At 33.4% G+C, this 22,373-nt stretch overlaps 1 protein-coding gene across 1 annotated transcript; it reads left to right on the top strand.

The window, feature by feature from the left end:
* Positions 1-626: 626 nt before the first annotated feature.
* Positions 627-22,269, top strand: LOC134711602 (putative serine protease K12H4.7). The gene is made up of 10 exons (XM_063572299.1): positions 627-866; positions 8,052-8,233; positions 15,216-15,352; positions 15,982-16,077; positions 16,519-16,654; positions 17,775-17,889; positions 19,152-19,353; positions 20,048-20,138; positions 20,725-20,936; positions 21,879-22,269. Exons 1-10 carry the CDS (start codon positions 645-647, stop codon positions 21,986-21,988), a joined length of 1,503 nt encoding a protein of 500 aa, XP_063428369.1. The 5' UTR covers positions 627-644; the 3' UTR covers positions 21,989-22,269.
* Positions 22,270-22,373: the final 104 nt, after the last annotated feature.

Raw genomic sequence — 22,373 nt, 5'->3', positions numbered from 1 at the left:
TCAACAAATCAAGTGAGTCTCAGTGTAGCCCTAAAACATATAAAAATAAATATATAAAGGATAAATTATAAGTAATTTCATGGTCAGCTAATATTAAAAAATAATTAAATTCTTCTGTTATCTTCTAGATTCTTCAATCGGACTTGTTCATATTCGTTTGCAGGCATTGTCAACCTCCAATATTCTAAGGGAGCTACCATTTGATTTTTATGGGGGGGCTAGGATGAAATTTGAAAAAAATAGGCAGGACAGGAGTTTTGAATAAAAAAATAGGCAGGATGAGACACTTGCAAAAAAAAAAAGTCAGGATGACAATAATTTACTGGTACGGTAAAAAAAGTCAGGATAAACTAAAAAAAAAAATAGCAGGACCGGATAGAGTGAAAAATAAAAAGGCAGGACAGAGATTACAACTAAAAAAAAATGCAGGACAAAAATTTTCATCCTAGCCCCCCCATAAAAATCAAATGGTAGCTCCTTAAGCTATTCTCAGTTTGTGTTTACATTTACAGATTACCATGTGGTATTTTCCCGCCGTTCATCACATGACTTACTGTTCTCTTGTTGCAGGCTCGAATCGTACGATAAACATAGAGAACTATAAAAAAAAAAAATAATCATGTGTTATCACATGACCCTTCAAAATGGTAGACGTTCCTAAAGTTTTACCGGTTACTTTATTTCTTGCATTTGTGCTTTCTTTAAGTGTAAATGCAGGTATTCCTAAAATTCTTCGAGGGCGACCAAAAGGTGGTATGCTTGGAGTACCAAAATGGAATGGAAAGAAAGAAGAATTGCCTCCTGACATGTGGCTGAAACAAAAATTGGACCATTTTAATAATGCTGATACATCATACTGGGAACAAGTTTGTACCATTGAATATTTTAAATTAGTTTATTTTTACCTACGTGTCTAAATTGATATATTTCTGTTTTTTTTAATATCTTTCAAGAAGTACCAATTTAAAAGTTCCGTAATAATCAATCTGTATAGGGGGTCTCATTGGGGATATATCGGAGGGGAGTGTGGGTAGTTTGATCTCAGATCCAGCTTATTGTTTAGTGAGAATCGTGTATCCCGCTACTCTTTGCCACAATAGCGCATGTAATTATACATTTGTACGTGTCCCACCAGACTTCGTTTCTGTTTTCGGGTCCTAATTATTTAACTTTTATGTGTGGAGCTTTAAAAAAATCAGCCAATCATGCAATACGCTTAGGCCCCAATGATATCCACTGTATATTGCTGTATACATTCCGATCAGAGTTTTTGAAAGCTATTGATTTAATTGTGTACACTCTGAAATACATCTTTTAAACTTAAATTTTTTAGCTATAGTTAATAACGATTATTGTTTAACTGTACGATATTACAACGCTTATAATTATGAACTTCAAGTCTGATTCTGATGTTATGGAAACCAAAATGAAATCTGTAATGTTAAAAAGTTCACTTCCTGCACCATGTGCACTAAATTAAATACAACATGTACAATTTAGTAAGAAATAAATAAATGAAAGGGTGGTAAAATTTAAACTTTACTCTGCATTTACATTTATATTATACATGTTATATGATATATTTATATATAATTAAAAAAAAGATTATTTTGTTCAAACCATTGTTTGTATTTAAGAATTTTGTTTGGTTAGGGGGGTTAATAGTTTTGACTTGATGTTTTGGTGTATCACAAGCTAAAACGTCAAGACTGCATGACCACCATGAAATACTATTATTAGACTTGATATTTAGGTGAATCATAAGCCAAAGATCAAGACTGCATGACTACCATGAATTACTATTTCAAGACTTGATATACAGGTGTATCATAAGCCTGAGGTCAAGACTGCATGACTACTAGGAAGTACTATTTCAAGACTTGATATTTAGGTGTATCATAAGCCAAATATTAAAATCACATAACTACCATGAAATACTATTCCAAGACTTGATATTTAGGTGGATCATAAGCCAACGATCAAGACTAAATGATTACTATGTACTTCTTAAATTATTAAAACACCCTTTATCCAATGCTAAAGCCCAAATATGGTTATATCATCAGGTCACATGTTTACCGTATAGTGTAAAAATGTTTACCGTAACATGTCAAAAAGTTTACTGTAACATGAACATTAGCTAAATATAGATAATTGTAACCATGGAAAATCTCACTGGGATTTTTCACCGGTTAACTCAACCGTCGGTTAACTCAACCGCCGGTTAACGCAACCGCCGGTTAACTCAAATTAAATACAACATGTACAATTTAGTAAGAAATAAATAAATGAAAGGGTGGTAAAATTTAAACTTTACTCTGCATTTACATTTATATTATACATGTTATATGATATATTTATATATAATTAAAAAAAAGATTATTTTGTTCAAACCATTGTTTGTATTTAAGAATTTTGTTTGGTTAGGGGGGTTAATAGTTTTGACTTGATGTTTTGGTGTATCACAAGCTAAAACGTCAAGACTGCATGACCACCATGAAATACTATTATTAGACTTGATATTTAGGTGTATCATAAGCCAAAGATCAAGACTGCATGACTACCATGAATTACTATTTCAAGACTTGATATACAGGTGTATCATAAGCCTGAGGTCAAGACTGCATGACTACTAGGAAGTACTATTTCAAGACTTGATATTTAGGTGTATCATAAGCCAAATATTAAAATCACATAACTACCATGAAATACTATTCCAAGACTTGATATTTAGGTGGATCATAAGCCAAAGATCAAGACTAAATGATTACTATGTACTTCTTAAATTATTAAAACACCCTTTATCCAATGCTAAAGCCCAAATATGGTTATATCATCAGGTCACATGTTTACCGTATAGTGTAAAAATGTTTACCGTAACATGTCAAAAAGTTTACTGTAACATGAACATTAGCTAAATATAGATAATTGTAACCATGGAAAATCTCACTGGGATTTTTCACCGGTTAACTCAACCGCCGGTTAACTCAACCGCCGGTTAACTCAACCGCCGGTTAACGCAACCGCCGGTTAACTCAAATTAAATACAACATGTACAATTTAGTAAGAAATAAATAAATGAAAGGGTGGTAAAATTTAAACTTTACTCTGCATTTACATTTATATTATACATGTTATATGATATATTTATATATAATTAAAAAAAAGATTATTTTGTTCAAACCATTGTTTGTATTTAAGAATTTTGTTTGGTTAGGGGGGTTAATAGTTTTGACTTGATGTTTTGGTGTATCACAAGCTAAAACGTCAAGACTGCATGACCACCATGAAATACTATTATTAGACTTGATATTTAGGTGTATCATAAGCCAAAGATCAAGACTGCATGACTACCATGAATTACTATTTCAAGACTTGATATACAGGTGTATCATAAGCCTGAGGTCAAGACTGCATGACTACTAGGAAGTACTATTTCAAGACTTGATATTTAGGTGTATCATAAGCCAAATATTAAAATCACATAACTACCATGAAATACTATTCCAAGACTTGATATTTAGGTGGATCATAAGCCAAAGATCAAGACTAAATGATTACTATGTACTTCTTAAATTATTAAAACACCCTTTATTCAATGCTAAAGCCCAAATATGGTTATATCATCAGGTCACATGTTTACCGTATAGTGTAAAAATGTTTACCGTAACATGTCAAAAAGTTTACTGTAACATGAACATTAGCTAAATATAGATAATTGTAACCATGGAAAATCTCACTGGGATTTTTCACCGGTTAACTCAACCGCCGGTTAACTCAACCGCCGGTTAACGCAACCGCCGGTTAACTCAACCGCCGGTTACCATATCTATATAAATAGGGTGCAAACATTAATCCATCATTCTGCCTCTGATGAAGGTCCTTTATGGACCGAAACCGGTCAGGCTATCAAACATCACCAGGCGCTGTTAATTATGTGTATTGGTATATACTATATTTTTATGCTTTTGCATTGTTTGTATTTAACTTTAAATAAAGGCAACAGTAGTATACCGCTGTTCAAAACTCATAAATCCATGGACAAAAAACAAAATCGGGGTAACAAACTAAAACCGAGGGAAACGCATTAAATATAAGAGGAGAACACCGAAACGCAACACACACAGAAACGGACCAAGCAACAGACAAAACAACACGAGAATAACAAATATAACATCAGAACCAAATACATGTATTAAGGATAGACAAGTACCGTGCCACGTCTTATCTCAATATCTCAAAAATAAGAGAAAACACAAACGACTCAACGTTTAAATGCAACACACACAGAAACGAACAATATTATAACAATGGCCATCTTCCTGACTTGGTACAGGACACTTTTAAAGGGGAATAAAAGTGGTGGGTTGAACCTGGTTTTATGGCATGCCAAACCTCGCACTTTAATGGAAAAGTTAAATATAACATTGAAATGACAACATAATATTACAGGACTACAATACAAATAAAAGGAGAACATATTAGACAAAGAAAAGCATGATTAATAGATAACAAAAAGCATCAGGTTTAAAATTCAATACGCCAAAAACGTGTCTTGTCCACACAAGACTCACCAGTGACGCCCAGATATAAAAGATCGAAAGTGAAAAAAGTACAAAGTTGTACAGCACTGAAGATCAAAAGTTGAAAAGGTTTTGCCAAATACGGCATAGTTTGTATGCCCGGTATAAAAACATTCTTATTATATAGAACAATTCATGCTATTGCAAACAGTAAATTTTATCAAATGAATATGAAAGAGATATACATAATGAAACTGAAGTATTAACTAATTTTCCATTTTGTTTTCAGTTTCTCTCCTGAGCACTCCTTTTACTCTTACTTTTTTAGCTCACCTGGCCTAAAAGGCCATGTGAGCTTTTCTCATCACTTGGCGTCTGTCGTCGGCGTCGTCTGTCGTCGTTAACAATTTTTCAAGCATCTTCTCCTCTGAAACTACTGAATGGATTTGAATGAAACTTAGCATGATTGTTCCTTAGTATATCCTGCACAAAATGTGCGCTTCCATTTTTGATCCGTCAAAAAACATGGCCGCCGTTACTTAATATAGAACATAGGGGTCAAATGCAGTTTTTGGCTTATATCTCATATTATTCACTTCCTGCACCATGTGCACTAAATTAAATACAACATGTACAATTTAGTAAGAAATAAATAAATGAAAGGGTGGTAAAATTTAAACTTTACTCTGCATTTACATTTATATTATACATGTTATATGATATATTTATATATAATTAAAAAAAAGATTATTTTGTTCAAACCATTGTTTGTATTTAACTTTAAATAAAGGCAACAGTAGTATACCGCTGTTCAAAACTCATAAATCCATGGACAAAAAACAAAATCGGGGTAACAAACTAAAACCGAGGGAAACGCATTAAATATAAGAGGAGAACACCGAAACGCAACACACACAGAAACGGACCAAGCAACAGACAAAACAACACGAGAATAACAAATATAACATCAGAACCAAATACATGTATTAGGGATAGACAAGTACCGTGCCACGTCTTATCTCAATATCTCAAAAATAAGAGAAAACACACACAGAAACGAACAATATTATAACAATGGCCATCTTCCTGACTTGGTACAGGACACTTTTAAAGGGGAATAAAAGTGGTGGGTTGAACCTGGTTTTATGGCATGCCAAACCTCGCACTTTAATGGAAAAGTTAAATATAACATTGAAATGACAATATAATATTACAGGACTACAATACAAATAAAAAGGAGAACATATTAGACAAAGAAAAGCATGATTAATAGATAACAAAAAGCATCAGGTTTAAAATTCAATACGCCAAAAACGTGTCTTGTCCACACAAGACTCACCAGTGACGCCCAGATATAAAAGATCGAAAGTGAAAAAAGTACAAAGTTGTACAGCACTGAAGATCAAAAGTTGAAAAGGTTTTGCCAAATACGGCATAGTTTGTATGCCCGGTATAAAAACATTCTTATTATATAGAACAATTCATGCTATTGCAAACAGTAAATTTTATCAAATGAATATGAAAGAGATATACATAATGAAACTGAAGTATTAACTAATTTTCCATTTTGTTTTCAGTTTCTCTCCTGAGCACTCCTTTTACTCTTACTTTTTTAGCTCACCTGGCCTAAAAGGCCATGTGAGCTTTTCTCATCACTTGGCGTCCGTCGTCGTCGTCGTCGTCTGTCGTTGTTAACAATTTTTCAAACATCTTCTCCTCTGAAACTACTGAATGGATTTGAATGAAACTTAGCATGATTGTTCCTTAGTATATCCTGCACAAAATGTGCGCTTCCATTTTTGATCCGTCAAAAAACATGGCCGCCGTTACTTAAAATAGAACATAGGGGTCAAATGCAGTTTTTGGCTTATATCTCAAAAACGAAAGCATTAAGAGCAAATCTGACATGGGGTAAAAATGTTCATTAGGTCAAGATCTATCAGCCCTGAAATTTTCAGATGAATCAAACAAACCATTGTTGGGTTGCTGCCACTTAAATGGTAATTTTAAGGAAATTTTGCAGTTTTTGGTCATTATCTTGAATATTATTATAGATAAAGATAAACTGTAAACAGCAAAAATGATCAGCAAAGTAAGATCTACAAATAAGTGCATATGACCAAAATTGTCAATTGACCCCTTAAGGGGTTATTGTCCTTTAATGACAATTTTTCACAATTTGTTCATCATATTTGCTAACTTTAAAAAATATTCTCCTCTGAAACTACTGAATGGATTTGGTTAAAACTAAGCATGATTGTTCCTTAGATTATTCTGCACAAAGTGTGTGCTTTGATTTTTGATCCGTCAAAAAACATGGCCGCCGTTACTTAAAATAGAACATAGGGGTCAAATGCAGTTTTTGGCTTATATCTCAAAAACGAAAGCATTCAGAGCAAATCTGAAAGGGGTAAAAATGTTCATTAGGTCAATATCTATCAGCCCTAAAATTTTCAGATGAATCAAACAACCAATTGTTGGGTTGCTGCCACTTAATTGGTAATTTTAAGGAAATTTTGCAGTTTTTTGTCATTATCTTGAATATTATTATAGATAAAGATAAACTGTAAACAGCAAAAATGATCAGCAAAGTAAGATCTACAAATAAGTTAATATGACCAAAATTGTCAATTGACCCCTTAAGGGGTTATTGTCCTTTAATGACATTTTTTCACAATTTGTTCATCATATTTGCTAACTTTAAAAAATCTTCTCCTCTAAAACTACTCAACTAAATTCAACCAAACTTCAACTGAATGATCAGTAGGGTGTATAAAATAAAGTTTGTGCTTTATTTTTTATTTCGTAAAAAAACATGGCCCTCATGGCTAAAAATAGATCACAGGGTAAAATGCAGTTTTTGGCTTATATCTCAAAAACTCCAGCATTAAGAGCAAATAAGACAAGATGTTAAAGTATTTATTAGGTCAAGGTCTACCTGTCCTGAAATTTTCAGCCAAATTGGGTAACTGTTTTTTTAGGTATAATGCCCCTGAATTGATGATTTTATAGAAATTTTGCAGTTTTTGGTTATTATCTTGAATACTATTATAGATACAGATAAACTGTTAATAGCAAAAATGTTAAGCAAAGTAATATCTACAAATAAGTCAATTTGACCAAAATTGTCAATTGACCCCTTAAGGAGTTATTGCCCTTTAAAGACTTTTTTCACAATTTGTTCATCATGTTGACTTTAAAAAATCTTCTCCTTTGAAACTGCTCTATCAATTTCAGCCAAACTTAGGCTAAATGAGTTTCAGAGTATCTAGTATAAATTTTATATTTCATTTCCTTGTATGTCAAGAAACATATCTCCTATGGCTAAAATAGAACATAGGAGAAAATGATTTTTTTTTGCTTTTGAAGAAAATAGGACGATTCAAAGAACATTTAAATAAATTGAAAAGCCAAAATAATCACTGATGAGAGATTTAACCAAAAAAATTAAGGTGAGCGATTCAGGCTCTTGAGAGCCTCTTGTTTTTTATCATTCTTGCTAATTTCTAATATTCATGATATTTACAGAGATATTTTGTAAATGATACCTTTTACAAAGATGGTGGTCCAATTTTTATTATGATTGGAGGTGAGGGTACAGCAAGTCCCGTCTGGATGGTGGAAGGGATGTGGATAGAATATGCCAAAACTTATAATGCAATGTGTTTCCAGTTAGAGCACAGATATTATGGTAAAAGTCATCCTACTGAGTAAGTTCCTCATATAATTGTCAGTTTTTGAGGAGCCTGTTGAATAATCTAAGTAAATCATGCGTTGTGTTTTCTATACGTTTAATCGTTGTGATAGCTAATGCATATAATAATAACGTCACACAGTATAGCGTTATGGTAACAACGTTACCATAACGTAATGTTAGTACTTCGCGTATTTTCCGACATTCTGGGGGCCGACAAAAGTGAAATTTTTATATGAAAATATTAAAAAATGTAAATTCACAATATAGATAAATAAATATTTAAAATTAATGTCCATCTCAAATAAAATAATCTACTTCCTTAACCTTAAATAAACACAATTAAAGTTTATTTCTTGGTCCATTCGTGGATGTTTCTCCTGGCACACACGGCGGCTTCACGAAACGGTAATCGTCTTTGTATGTTACTAGTTCCCGGTTGTTGAGTTTCACGTGTTTCCTTTGGGTGGATATTGTCACATATCTCTAAGGGATATAATTTGACGATCGGTCGTGAAAAGCGTCCGGATTTTGTTCTCACTTCGGCTGCTCTTGTAAGTCCATCATTTCCAGTTATTAAAGAATCAACGACTCCAATTGTCCATTTGTTTCTTGGATACTTGTCTTCATGGATTTGAACAACATCTCCCATTTTAATTGTCTGGTCGTTATCTCCTGTTCGGGTGTGGTATTCACGTAGCGACGTAAGATATTCTGATTTCCATCGTGACCAAAATTGGTCAATTACGAAATTTTGTAGTTCAGCACGTTTAGAAATGTCGCTTCTTTCTATGAAACTTGTATTTTCGTCGATGTCTTGTCGTGGATACGGTGTAGTTGTAATCCTTCTCCCATAAAGCAGGTGCGATGGTGTCAAAGGTTCCTGATCCTCGATGTCGGTGGACACATACGTTAAAGGCCGATCGTTCAACACAGCTTCAATTTCGGTGACTATTGTTTGTAAATCCTCCAATGTAATGTACGATCTTCCAAGAACTTTTCGTAAGCACATTTTTGTTAGTCCTATTAAGCGCTCCCACCAACCACCATACCAGGGAGCTCGTTTTATTATGAATTTCCAAGTCGTTCCACAGACGGATAACGCATCATTTAAGGTTTCAGATTTGGTTAGTCTCTCTAAAGTCTCGGATGCGGCCATGTATGTTGACGCATTGTCAGATATCATCACTCTCGGCAAAGACTTGCGGCTCGTAAATCTTCTGAACGCTTGTAAAAAAGATCTTTCTTTAAGATCTGTGACGACCTCTAAATGCACTGCGCGCGTTGACGCACATGTAAATAAGCATATGAATACTTTGCTCCCTTGTCCGTTATTGTCTTTAACATATAACGCTCCAGTAAAATCAACACCTGTGACGGTAAACGGTGGTGCTTCCATTAATCTTGTCTTTGGTAGAGGTGGAGGATCTGGCGCACTGTACGGTTTTCCGGTTACTTTACGACAAGTGACGCATTTACGAAGAACTTTTTTCACTTGTTGACGTATTTTAGGTATCCAATAATTTTGGCGAATCTCGGTGACTGTGGCTAATACTCCTGAATGTTTTAAATTCTTATGAACTTCCGATATAAGCAATTCAGTGAAATGATAATTATTTGGTAATAAACACGGAAATCTTGAATTTTCACTAATTGGAGCATTATGAATTCTCCCGCGGCAACGAATAATTTCTTTCTCGTCTATATATAGTCGTAATTGTCGAATTAAAGTATTGGGTGTGTTCGATTGCGACTTCAAAGTCCTGATTTCTTTATCAAATGAAATCCTCTGAGCACTTATTATCCATTTTTCTGTTGCAGCTTGTAGTTCCTCGCATGTGATGAATTTGCTCTGTATTCTCTGTGAGCGTGATTTGCGGCAATTCGCTATGAATCGGTAAATCCACGAACTAACACGTAGTATCTTTGTTAATGTACTGTATCTCATAATATCCAGTATGCAATGAATGCCATGTGTATTATTCCCTTCAATTGTATTTGTAACGTTCTCCTCTTGATCTATATTCGTTAAAAGAATGCATGTGTTAGGTGTCCACTGCGGCCAAGATTTTGAACAATTGATCCATTCCGGTCCATTAAACCACAGTTTAGCATCTGCTAGTTGTGAAGCGCTGATTCCTCTTGTCAATAGGTCTGCAGGGTTGTCATTCGTTGGACAATATTTCCACTCTGAATCCTGTGTTAAAGATTTAATTTCTGTAATTCTGTTGTGAAGGAATTTTTTCAAATGTTTAGTCGTTGTTAACCAGTGTAAAACTATTTGACTGTCCGACCAATACGTGACTTTGTTTATTGATAAAGCTGATTTTACGTGTGTTGCAATTCTAGCTCCTATCACAGCGGCCATTAGTTCTAATTGTGGTAATGTCAACGTCTTTATAGGTGCAACACGGCTCTTAGCAAATACTAATGTTGACTGCTGTCCATTTGTAATATAAACAGCTGATCCGTAGGCTTTCTGGCTGGCATCAACGAAAACATGTAACTGTTTTGGTTCATCTGTACTCTTAGTTAAAATCTGTCTCGGTAACTCTGTGTTTGTTGAAAATTCTAAGTCTCTAGCTAATTCCATCCACTGTTGTTGTACGTTTAACGGTAGTGGTTCATCCCACTCAAGTTTGTCTTTCCAGAGGTCTTGCATTAAGATTTTGGCCCTAACGGACACTGGCGAAAGTAATCCCATAGGATCGTAGATTCGAGATGATTGACTCAGTATTTCACGTTTTGTTATGTTTGGTTCCTTAATATCCGTTACATTAACTTTATGAAAAGAAATTGTATCTTTTTCAGTGTTCCATATCATTCCTAGTATTTTTACCGTTATGTTCTTTTCGGCTAAATTTTCGTTTTTTGCAATTTCAGTTAAATCACTGCAGTTTGAGCTCCAAGATCGCAAATTGAATCCTCCCTTTGACATGACATTTCTCGCATCCTTGAAATATGCAATGGCTTCGTCATAAGTCTCAACGCTTGACAGAATATTGTCTACATATAAGTCCCTTTTCATCGTTTGTGTTATACTATTTTCATTTTCGTCCAAGTGCTTAAGTAGAGTGGCATTTAAAATAAATGGTGAGCATGTTGCGCCAAACAATATCGATTTAAACCTGTAAGTTGTAAGATTGCTACGTGGGTCGTCGGGGTCAGCTAGCCAAAAGAAACGTGTAGCGTCACGATCCTTCTTGTCAAGTCCTATCTGTAAAAATGCCTTTTCAATATCTGTACTGATACCATATTTTCCGATTCTGAATCGCATTAATATTTTCGTCAAGTCATTTAGATTTGGTGGTGTTGACATTAAGCAATCATTTAAGCTTGCTAAATCTTGCTGTGGTTTACAACTACAGTCGTACACTATACGAATAGGGGTAGTCTCGGATCCGGTACCGGGATCTTTTTTAACAGGATGGTGAGGAATGTAGTGAATCATATGATTGTTGTTATCATCTTCCATATCTGGAACCCTCTCTATAAATCCTCTCTTTTCTTGTTCATTGATTATTTCACTGTATTTTTGTAGCAAGTGCGGTTCCCGGTTTAGACGTCTAATTATATTATCGGTCCTACCTTTAGCAATGGCCATATTTGAAGGCAAATCTGGGTGGTCAACTTTCCAAGGCAACTTTGCTGTGTATTTTCCATTCTCGTAATCAATAGCTGTGTTCTGGTATGTCTGTAAATAGTTGTTGTTCTCCTTGTTTTCACATGTATTGATTCCTATTGACTCAAGTGTCCAAAACTTTTCAATCTCTGTCTCCTCCAAATGATGGGATGAAATGACGTTTAAAAGAACTGTATATCTTGAATGCTGGCTGATATTTCCAATAGTTGGTCCTGATAACAGATATCCTATCTTTGACTGTACAGCGGTGGGTCCTTTTCCTCTTATGATTTTGTCCTCAATAATTTCCCAGTAATAATCCGCGCCTATTAGTAGGTCGATCTCAAAACGCTCTCCACTGTGTACAGAATGTGCAAGTTTAAGTCCTCTCAAATGTGGCAAGCTCTTTGTAGTATGTGAAATACTGTTATGAATCGGGACGGCAATTTCCGGCACAATGAGTGTGTTTATACGCACATTTTCTCCCGTGTCGGTCTGTAATTGTATTGTTGCAGTTTCCAAGTTACGAACTTTCTGAGATAAATCTCCGAACGCAGACAGTTGAATGCTGACTTTCCCCGTTGTTTTAATTTCAAGTTTATCGGCTAATTTCTGAGTGATAAAGGAACGTTGCGCTCCTTCGTCAAATAAGATGTTACATTCTGTTTTTACGTCGTTATATATAACTGGTGCAGTTGCTGTTTTTAGGAGAATGTCGGGACTTACTTGTGATGCATGCAATACACTAGTTGTGTCTGATGTTTCAACCACGTTGATAGCTGTCTGCTGTATTTTCGGCTCCTGCTTCGTATCTGTAATGACCTCTTTCCCTTTACATATGCTTGTATGATGCATTCCATTACAATTTTTACACCGTTTTGTAGACTTACATGCGGCCACCCGGTGTGACCCTAAACAGTTAAAACATAGTTGTTTCTGTTTTACTATTTGATTTCTAGCGTTTGCGTCTGTTACTTCAGAGCACTCCGTTGGATAGTGCTGACCTGAACAAAAAATACATGTATGCGTATTTACCTTCTTCCGTGTGTCAGTTAATTTACCTTTATTGTGTGATCTTGGTTTTGTACCTGTGAAAAATGCTGTGGTGTGCAATCTGTCCGGTTCCATGACTCCCTGTCCTGCCTCAAGTATTTCAATCTCTTTAGTTATTGATTTTCGTAGATTTTGCAACATCAAATTATCTCTCCCGTGTTCTCTTGCAATAGATTTTCTTACGTCAATCGGTAACTTGTCCAAAACTACAGGTACCAAAAGCGAACCATACATCTCTGATGTTTGACCAAGTGACTCTAATCCTCGTACGTATGATTCTAATCTGTCTCCGTAAGACCTTAAACTAAAAGCATCATTTGTCGGTGCGGGTAAATTCATGAGTGCTTTCATGTAAGCATGTATCAGTTTGCTAGGTTGTCCGAACCGATCTCTGAGAAGGTTGACTGCGGTTTCGTAGTTACCATTTGTCAAAGCGAATCCCTCTACTGTTTGCGCGGCGCTTCCCTCTAGCTGGGCTTTCAGATAATTAAACTTTTGGATTGAAGTTAATGTGTCGTTGAAGTGTATGGATGACTCGAAACAATCCCAAAATGTCTGCCACTTGAGAATATCTCCATTAAAATAGGGTAAGTCTAACTTTGGAAGCCTATGGTAATTAGATTTTGAAGATCTCGGTTCTGACGGGACTTGAAACATGACATTCTCTGACGGACGGGTATGAACTGCAGGGGCGTGCATTGAATACTGTTGGTTGATAGAATCTATTGCACATGTGTTCATATCAACTCTAGCTTCGGGTGTGAAATTATATGCGTCTGGGTTAAGTCTGCTCGTTGAAGGACCAACAATATCATGCGAAATTATAGTACTTGTTTCAAAGGACTTAATAAATTTCCGAATTTGTCTAATTTTACAATCAAGTTCGTACATATACTCATCTGAGTCGGTGATTTCCTGCTCCAGATTTTCCTCCGATGTCTGTTCCAAAAGTCTGTTATTCAGGTCAATTAATGTTTTCTGTTTCTGCGTGACGGCATCATCAAGGGCTTTCACTTCGTCAACTTCTGTGTCTGTTTTTGACTTTAACTCGTCGAATTTCACAAGTAGCTTCGTGACGGCTCCTTTGTGTCCAGCACGAACTGACTTCAGCTTTGAATCCATATATATCCAAAGGTTACGGCACCATTAAATGTTGAATAATCTAAGTAAATCATGCGTTGTGTTTTCTATACGTTTAATCGTTGTGATAGCTAATGCATATAATAATAACGTCACACAGTATAGCGTTATGGTAACAACGTTACCATAACGTAATGTTAGTACTTCGCGTATTTTCCGACAGAGCCTGTGATTTTTGTCGTAGAAAGCTCAACATAGGGATAGCATACAGAGATACAGGCTTTAGTTAACTTCTTAAAAGCTTTATATTTAAGAAGGTGGAAGACCTGCGTCATACTTTGTATATCGGTGCCTCATGTTACCAAGTTTCTGTCTGTCACTTGTCCATTGTCCTTGACCTCATTTTCATGGTTCAGTGACTAGTACTTGAAAAATAGTAAAGATTTTTTGTATTGTTAATTTCTCTCTATGAGTAATAGGATAACTATATTTTGTATGTGTGTACCTTGCAAGTTCCTCATGTCTGTCAGACAGTTTTCACTTGACCTCAACCTCATGTCATGTTCAGTGATAAAAGGTTAAGTTTTGGTGGTCAAGTCTATATCTCAGACACTATAAGCAATAGGTCTAGTATATTTGCTGTATGGGAGTACTGTAAGATGTACATGTCCAACTTGAAGTTGTCATCTGACCTTGACCTCATTTTCATGATTAAGCGGTTTTAATTACTTTAAGTTTTTGTGTTTTTGTCTGTTTTTCTTATACTGTATGCAATAGGTCTACTATATGTGATATAAATAATGATTTTGAGATGTACATGTCTAATTGGTAGCTGTCATCTGACCTTGACCTCATTTTCATGGTTCAGTGGTCAAAGTTAAGGTTTTTGAGTTTTTGTTTTTTTCTAATACTGTATCATTTTTTTCAATAGGTCAACTATATTTGGTATATGGAAATATTGTATGATGTAAATGTCAGTCTCACAGGTTTTGTTTGGCCTTGACCTCATTTTCATGGTTCATTGCTGAGTGTTAAGTGAACTGTTTGTTTATTGAAAAAATGTCCTATTATTGGTTACTTTAATTAAAACATTATTCATTGTAAAAGGATTAGATAAAACAATAAAATAGATTATTTTGAATGTTAAGTTTTATTTAAAAATCATTGAAGTGGTTTTCTACATACACTTTTTGAATAATAAATATATACCAAATGATTTATAAACAGTAGTGTATTATTTCAGAGATACAAGTGTAGAGAACCTGCATTATCTCAGCAGTGAACAGGCCTTAGCAGATTTAGCCTATTTTATAAGATATGCCAGAGATAAATATCAACTGTATCATAACAAGCTTATTACATTTGGTGGATCTTATCCAGGTTAAGTCTTCTGTATTATTTTGTTCTGCAATTCTTAGGAAAATAATTTTTAGTCAACATCCTATACTGGTAACATAATAACATGATCATGATGATAGTGTATATAAAATGTTATAGAATTTTATAAAATATAACAAAGGAATTTTTTTTTATTTTTTTTTCATTTTGAAAAAATTGTGATGAGTACATGGAATAGGTATCACAAAAACTAACAAGTTGTTTAAGTACAATTCTGAACATGCAGTCACTACACACACATGAGAAAAAAAGAAAAGAAAAGTTAGGCCTACAACCATGACAACATAAATTTTCAGTCAAATACAGAAACGATACATACTTTCGACAACCATAGGTTCCATCACAAAATTGGTTGAGATACATTGTAACCTACAAGAAATTACAATTTGTTCATTTAATTTTTTATTTTTTTACTAATTCTGTACAGTATAAATGGTTGTATAGATGATGAACAAACAAACAGAAAAAAACCCAATATTTTTAACTGGATGCATAATATGTAAGCTGACAATGAATAGTTTTCCCCATATAAATGATACTATCCAGTGCAGTGAAAGTGAAAACAAATAAAGAAATTATTGTGATCATAGATTGATATTTGTATATTTCAGGTTCCCTGTCTGCCTGGTTTAGAGTAAAATACCCACATTTAGTCAATGGTGCAGTTGCAACTAGTGCTCCAATAAATGCTGTTCTAAATTTTGTTGGTAAGAACACAGCTAGACTTTCAGATAAAATGGATTTATGATAAATAAGATTGATTTTTTAAGGAAAGAAAACAGATAAATTTTTACACAACAAAAATTAAAGTCTAGTCTATTTACATGGTTTATTTCACATGTAAAATCATTGCCATTCTCATCTGTAGTTTAGGTCCAAGAGTTAAGTGAACAGCTAAAAATAATAAGGAAAAATGCAACCTGAGCAAAATTAATAAATTATCTTGTAATACAGAAATGTTTCTAAAGAACTACGGTTAAATTATGCAGCTTTATGCAATAATGGTAAATCTAGATTTTGCCCACCACCATACCTTAATGAAAGACTTAAAAAATGTTAAAATATATACAAAACCATTCCAATTATGTACCATTTCTACCAGTGATTTCAATCAATTGATTTATGTAATTTGGCTTGTGTTTTTGCAGAATATTTAGATGTAGTATCTAAAGCCTTAGACACAACTGGTCCAATGTGTAATAAGATGGTTCAAACAGCACACATGACAGTTGGCAAGATGCTTCAGACAGACTCAGGAAGAAAGCAACTAAAAAAACTGTTCAAGTTTGTATTTTCCCTTTCATGTCATTGTGTCAATGTTTTGCTTAATGCAGCCAAAGTATTTGAATTTTGTTCATCTTACCTGACTTAAAAAATAAGTGTGAGCAGTTGTGTTAGCAATAGTCAGCCCTTTTTATTGACTTTTTCATACTTTAAAAAAATAATCTCCTTTGAAATGCCTTGAGATGATTGCAAGGTTTGAAAAGGGTAATGTAGCTAAGAACCTTCATTAAGGAATTCATTGCCAAATGCTGATCTATATTCTGATTGAAAATACTTTTCAACATACCAACTGTCAGATCTTTTCTGGATATACAGCTATATGACTATGATATGTCCTTTTATATTGACAGCATTACAGTAGTCCATAATGAAAAAAATCACATTTCTTTATTCATTTTTAGCCAAAGGAGTAAGTTCGGTAAGGGCCATAATTGGCCCCAATTATAAAGTTCATAGTTACAAGACAATTAATGTTTTAAGTTGCCTTAAAGACATGTTAGAAAGTAAAATAGAACTGTTTTTGTCTAAGTTTGATTCTAACACTTTGATTTTTACATCCATAAAAGGTCAAAATAAGGGATTTTGGTGAAATTTGACAAATTCAGCTAGATTTCAACCAAATGAAGGACCAGGAAACATAGAGCGCAGGCGTCGACAAGCTTAAGATTCAAATAAGACATGTGAAATGTCTTCACAAATATTATTTTAAAAGATCTTTGTTGTCGATGTATGCGCTCTATGTTTCCTGTCCAATAATATATGGAAGTTTACCCATTTTCTTTGATTTTTTCGTGAAAAATCAATATTAGTACAACTTGTGACGTCATAATGAAACGCAGAAACGTAAAATTTTCAACACAATGGTTTATATCCTAGCTTGTCAATGTAATAGCTGTAATTTATCGTGATATTGGTCGATAAATCTGAATTTGAAATTTACGCTAAAAAAGGGGGCCATTTTAGGACGTTATCGAACATACTCCTTTGGCAAGAATTTTTTTCAATTTTGTCTCACATTATTTTGGTTAGATCAAATATATCATTTACTTTCTTTACTCCTTTGCAACTCCATATGTTTCATTTGTTCTCGGTTTTTAAGAAGAAGAATGATATTTTGTAGGTTGTGTGATGATATTGATATTGCTAACACCAAGGATGTAGCTAACTTTTACTCTAATTTGGCTGGTAACTTTGAAGGTGTTGTACAGTACAATAAGGATAACAGGGCTTTTGAGGTTTGTTTCACTTCCTACAAATGTAAATCAAAATAATAATTTATTCACCATTGTATTTTTCTTTTAATTACCAGTGTTCATGGAAATAGAGGTAATAGCAAAAAAACAATAACTTTAGCGAGACATCTTTTTTTTATATAATTTTATGCAAGAAAGAATGAATTTATTTTCTTATCTAAAAAAAGGGTGCATATTAAAAAAATTATATAGCAATATGGGATAACATGGTTCTAAAGTATCTTGATACTGTCCTAATCTTGTGTTTACTCTGTCATTTTCAAAAATTAAATAAAATCCGTAAATATATGGTGGCAGTTTAGTGAAAAATATTTACTCTTTCCAGTTTTTACTCATAGCAAAAAACCTGTTTGTTGTATGAATATATATATATATATATATATATATATATTACCGATTACAAATGTGTCGAGGTTTGTGATTGGCTAACAACACAGAGATGTCAGTTTATATTCGGGAAACTGCCAGGGTATATACGACATTTTTATCCCCAATTGGAACCTCAAAAACGTCATCATAAACCTGGTTACTATGTGACGTAGTCAAAAGCTATGGGACTGTCAGAGGCTCACAGAGGGAAAATAATGACGTGCGTCAGTCAATAATACATTTTTCATACAAAATCACGCAATTTACACTTTTAATACTTAAATTTAATGCTAAAAGTGTTATCATAAATTATTACATACACGATAAAATTATGTTCACAGCAAATGAGAAAATCCTTCACGTATGCCGAACATATCAGGTTTGGTTTTTCAACAAATATGTGTTGTCAACAAATACTTGCACTGGAAAATAACATTAAGTCATGGGTAATCCGTAATATATGTGTAATTCAGGTCTCAGAAAGGGTATATACTGTGACATTCCCGGCTTAGGTCGTATATCCCCTTCGCCTTCGGCTCAGGGAATATAAACTCTAAGCCAAGAATGTCACAGTATATACCCTGTCTGAGACCTGAATAACATATAATATATACTTTTTCTTTCTGAAAACAGAATTCCAACTTAATCAATTTCAAGTTGATAGGTGCTGTCACTAATCAATTGATATGGCCATTGTAACTGTAAATTCAGAAAAGAACACTCAAACATCATTTTTTTTTCTCTCTTCAAACTTGAAATTGTTCTGTGCAGCTTTAATAAGGATATAGTTTTTTATCCACATGTCATGTATAACAAATAGAAATACACACAGTGGATATATTCTTTGTAATATTAAGATATTACTCTGTTTACAGGGTGCAGTTGGGACCAATATAACTGTTGATACATTATGTAACATAATGGAAGATGTTGGACGTGGTGATCCTATAAATAGATATGCAGCTGTTAACACTTTAATGTTGACTACATATTCAGAAAAATGTATGGATTTTTCTTACAAAAATATGATAGATGATTTAACCAAAACTGACTGGAACAGCAGCGCTGCGGAAGGCGGTAAGAAAAACATATATGTATTACTTTTCCTATTTAAAATTATTGATTTTTTATATTGATTTTTTTGCTAATTTTTTACATTTTAATTTACCAATAGTAAGGTCATATTAGCTTTGGCACACCATATTTGGCATAGGTTTTTTTTTTCATTCACATCTTCTTGTTCTCTGAAAGCCCTGCTTTTAACTTATTTACAGGGCCTACTTTAAGAAATGTCTATTTGATGTATTATCCTTTTATCAACCAGTATGGCAATCAAAAGTATGGTAATTGAATTTTGGGGTATATGAGGGAAAAAGGACATTTCTGATCCAAAATTTTTAGAATACAATTTGATGCTTTATCAACCCCTGAAACGCTCCTGTTGTCTTGAGAACAAGTTTTTAAATTGCATATTGTTTATATTCTGGTGAGAAAATATACAGGTACACAATTTTTTTAGATATTACATTTTTTTTCATTTGAAATTACCTTAACAAATGACTTCAAACTAGTTTTAAAATAAATTTGGCATGTTGTAAAATGAGTAGGAAAATGAAATAAGATAGCCTTCCATTTTTTTTGGCTGCAATTGATATTGCAAACACAATATGTGCCAACTATGTTTAATGTTGAAGATTGAAAATTTGTGAATGTCATAACTGCCTGCCCTACAATATTTTATTTATTTATTCTCACTTTTGTCTCTTTTCAGGACGTCAGTGGACGTACCAGACATGTACAGAGTTTGGATTTTATCAGACTTCAGATTTGAAAGATCAACCATTTACAGGTTTTCCTTTGAAGTAAGGCATTTTCATAGATGTAAGAAGTTGCGTTATTAGTGCCAATGAGACAACCTTCCGTGAAAGTCACAATTAGTAAAAGTAAACCATTATATTCATATCCAGTTTATACAATTAGATAAGAAATAAATGTTGCAAAAAAATTATGTTGAACTGCCCTTTGGCATTTAATGGAAGATGTTAAGGAACAAAACTAAAGTGTTAGAAATATTTCTTTTTTACAAAGTTAGATGTTAATGTGAAAAAGAAGATGTGGTATGATTGCCAATGTGACAACTCTCCACAAGAGACTTAAATGACACAGATATTTAAAACAACTATAAGTCACTGTACCACCTGCAACAATGAGCAAAGCCCATACCGCATGGTCAGCTATTAAAGGCCCTGAATTAACAGTGTAAAACAATTCAAACAAGAAAACTCATAGCCTTATTTATGTAACTACTCTTAAAATGGAATCAAGGGAATACCTTTTATCAATGACACATTTAGCCTAAAATGAACCTAATATCTCATATTTTAATTTGTCAAAAGCATATGGACTTGGTTAAAGCAGCAACAAAATATTTTTGATTTATATTTTCAGTTTCTCTATACAGCAATGTGTTGATATATTTGGAGCCAAATTTAATGCTGATTTAATACAGAAAGGAATCAACAGAACAAACACTAATTATGGAGCATATGCCATGAAGCCTACAAAAATTGTGTTCCCTAATGGTTCTATAGATCCATGGCATGCTCTTAGTTTTACTACAACCAGTGCAGATCAAAACTTCACTACTATTTATATTGACGGTAAGTTATTTCTTGCCTCCATTCTTATAAGGAATCGAACATTTCTTGTAAAGAATCAAAAGCCATTGTGTATCTATCTACTCAGAACTTGCTAGATTTACAATTGAAAAAAATATAAATTAAGAGGTTGTCATTCATTCAATGGATTTGAAATTTGATCTTACATGATTATTTGCTGTTATGATGAAGTATTTCTATGGAATTTCTGTAGAATAACTGAAAATTAATGTATGGAAAAATATCAAAAGCTTTTTAAAGCATTTTTAAAAACTATATAGGCCAATACCTTTCTGCAGATGACAACATTGTATATCTAACAATCATCTCTCACTGACTGTTACACCCTTCAATCATATTTGCATAAATTTTAACCATTGGAGCAAGCATGGTTTATGTAATTTCTATAAGACAAATGTGACTTTGTAGACTTTATGTGTAACTATAACCATACCCAATTATTTTTTTTATATAAAAAAATACACTTCATGATCATATATAAAAACAACAGATCAAGCAAAATATCTTGGCATTACCATCACAAACAATATTTAGTGGAACTCAGGATAAAAAAACCATTACAAATAAAGAAAAAGATGTCTTTTAAATAGGGTTCACTTGATCTTAACCTCAATTTAATGGTTTCATTGACATAACTTTTTCACTGTTAGGTCAGTTTCTCAGAAACTGTAAGAAGTAGGTCATCATGTATGTAAGTTACTTCTTGTTGAAAAGTTGCATCTAACCTTGCAGACATTTTTATAGATCATTTTTTATGTTATGTTTTAGGATTCTGGTATTATAAAAGATCTAGACCTAGATAAGAATCTCTTTCAACATGAAATTTATTCTTTGACCTATAAACCTGTAAAAGAATAGTACATATTATTTTTGATGTTTTTATATTGTTGTCTTATTCAAAATGGTATATATTAATTCATATAGGTACAGCCCACTGTGCAAACATGTATCCGTCTACCCCAGCAGATCCACCACAACTAACTGAGTCAAGAAAAGTAATAAGTAGTCTGATTGGTCAATGGCTTACCACATGACAACTCAGTGGGAACAATGCATCACATTTGATACACATGGTATAACCATATATTTAGGAGATGAATTTGAGAAATGAATGCTAGGATCACAGTCAAGAGATGATATTAATTAAAAGAGAACAGTGATTATGTAAAAGATTTTGAATAGTATACATTATATACATTTTGATAAATCTTGCCAATTCTTATTTCTACCTGAATGTTTATTTTTACATTATATTTATTATATTTGTATAATTTTCAATTGTTTTGTTTATTAAAATGTTTCCATGTAAGCTTAACATTACTTACTGTTTTTGCAAGCCATAACTTTTTACTATACTGTGTTTGGTCTTACATTGACAAAATGGACATGGTAAAGATGTATGTGAGGCAAAGATGTCAT

The sequence above is a fragment of the Mytilus trossulus genome, chromosome 3 (assembly GCF_036588685.1).
Source record: "Mytilus trossulus isolate FHL-02 chromosome 3, PNRI_Mtr1.1.1.hap1, whole genome shotgun sequence".
Classification (NCBI taxonomy): domain Eukaryota; kingdom Metazoa; phylum Mollusca; class Bivalvia; order Mytilida; family Mytilidae; genus Mytilus; species Mytilus trossulus.
The sequence above is the reverse complement of the archived record's forward strand: the minus strand, read 5'-3'. Positions and strand labels throughout refer to the sequence as shown.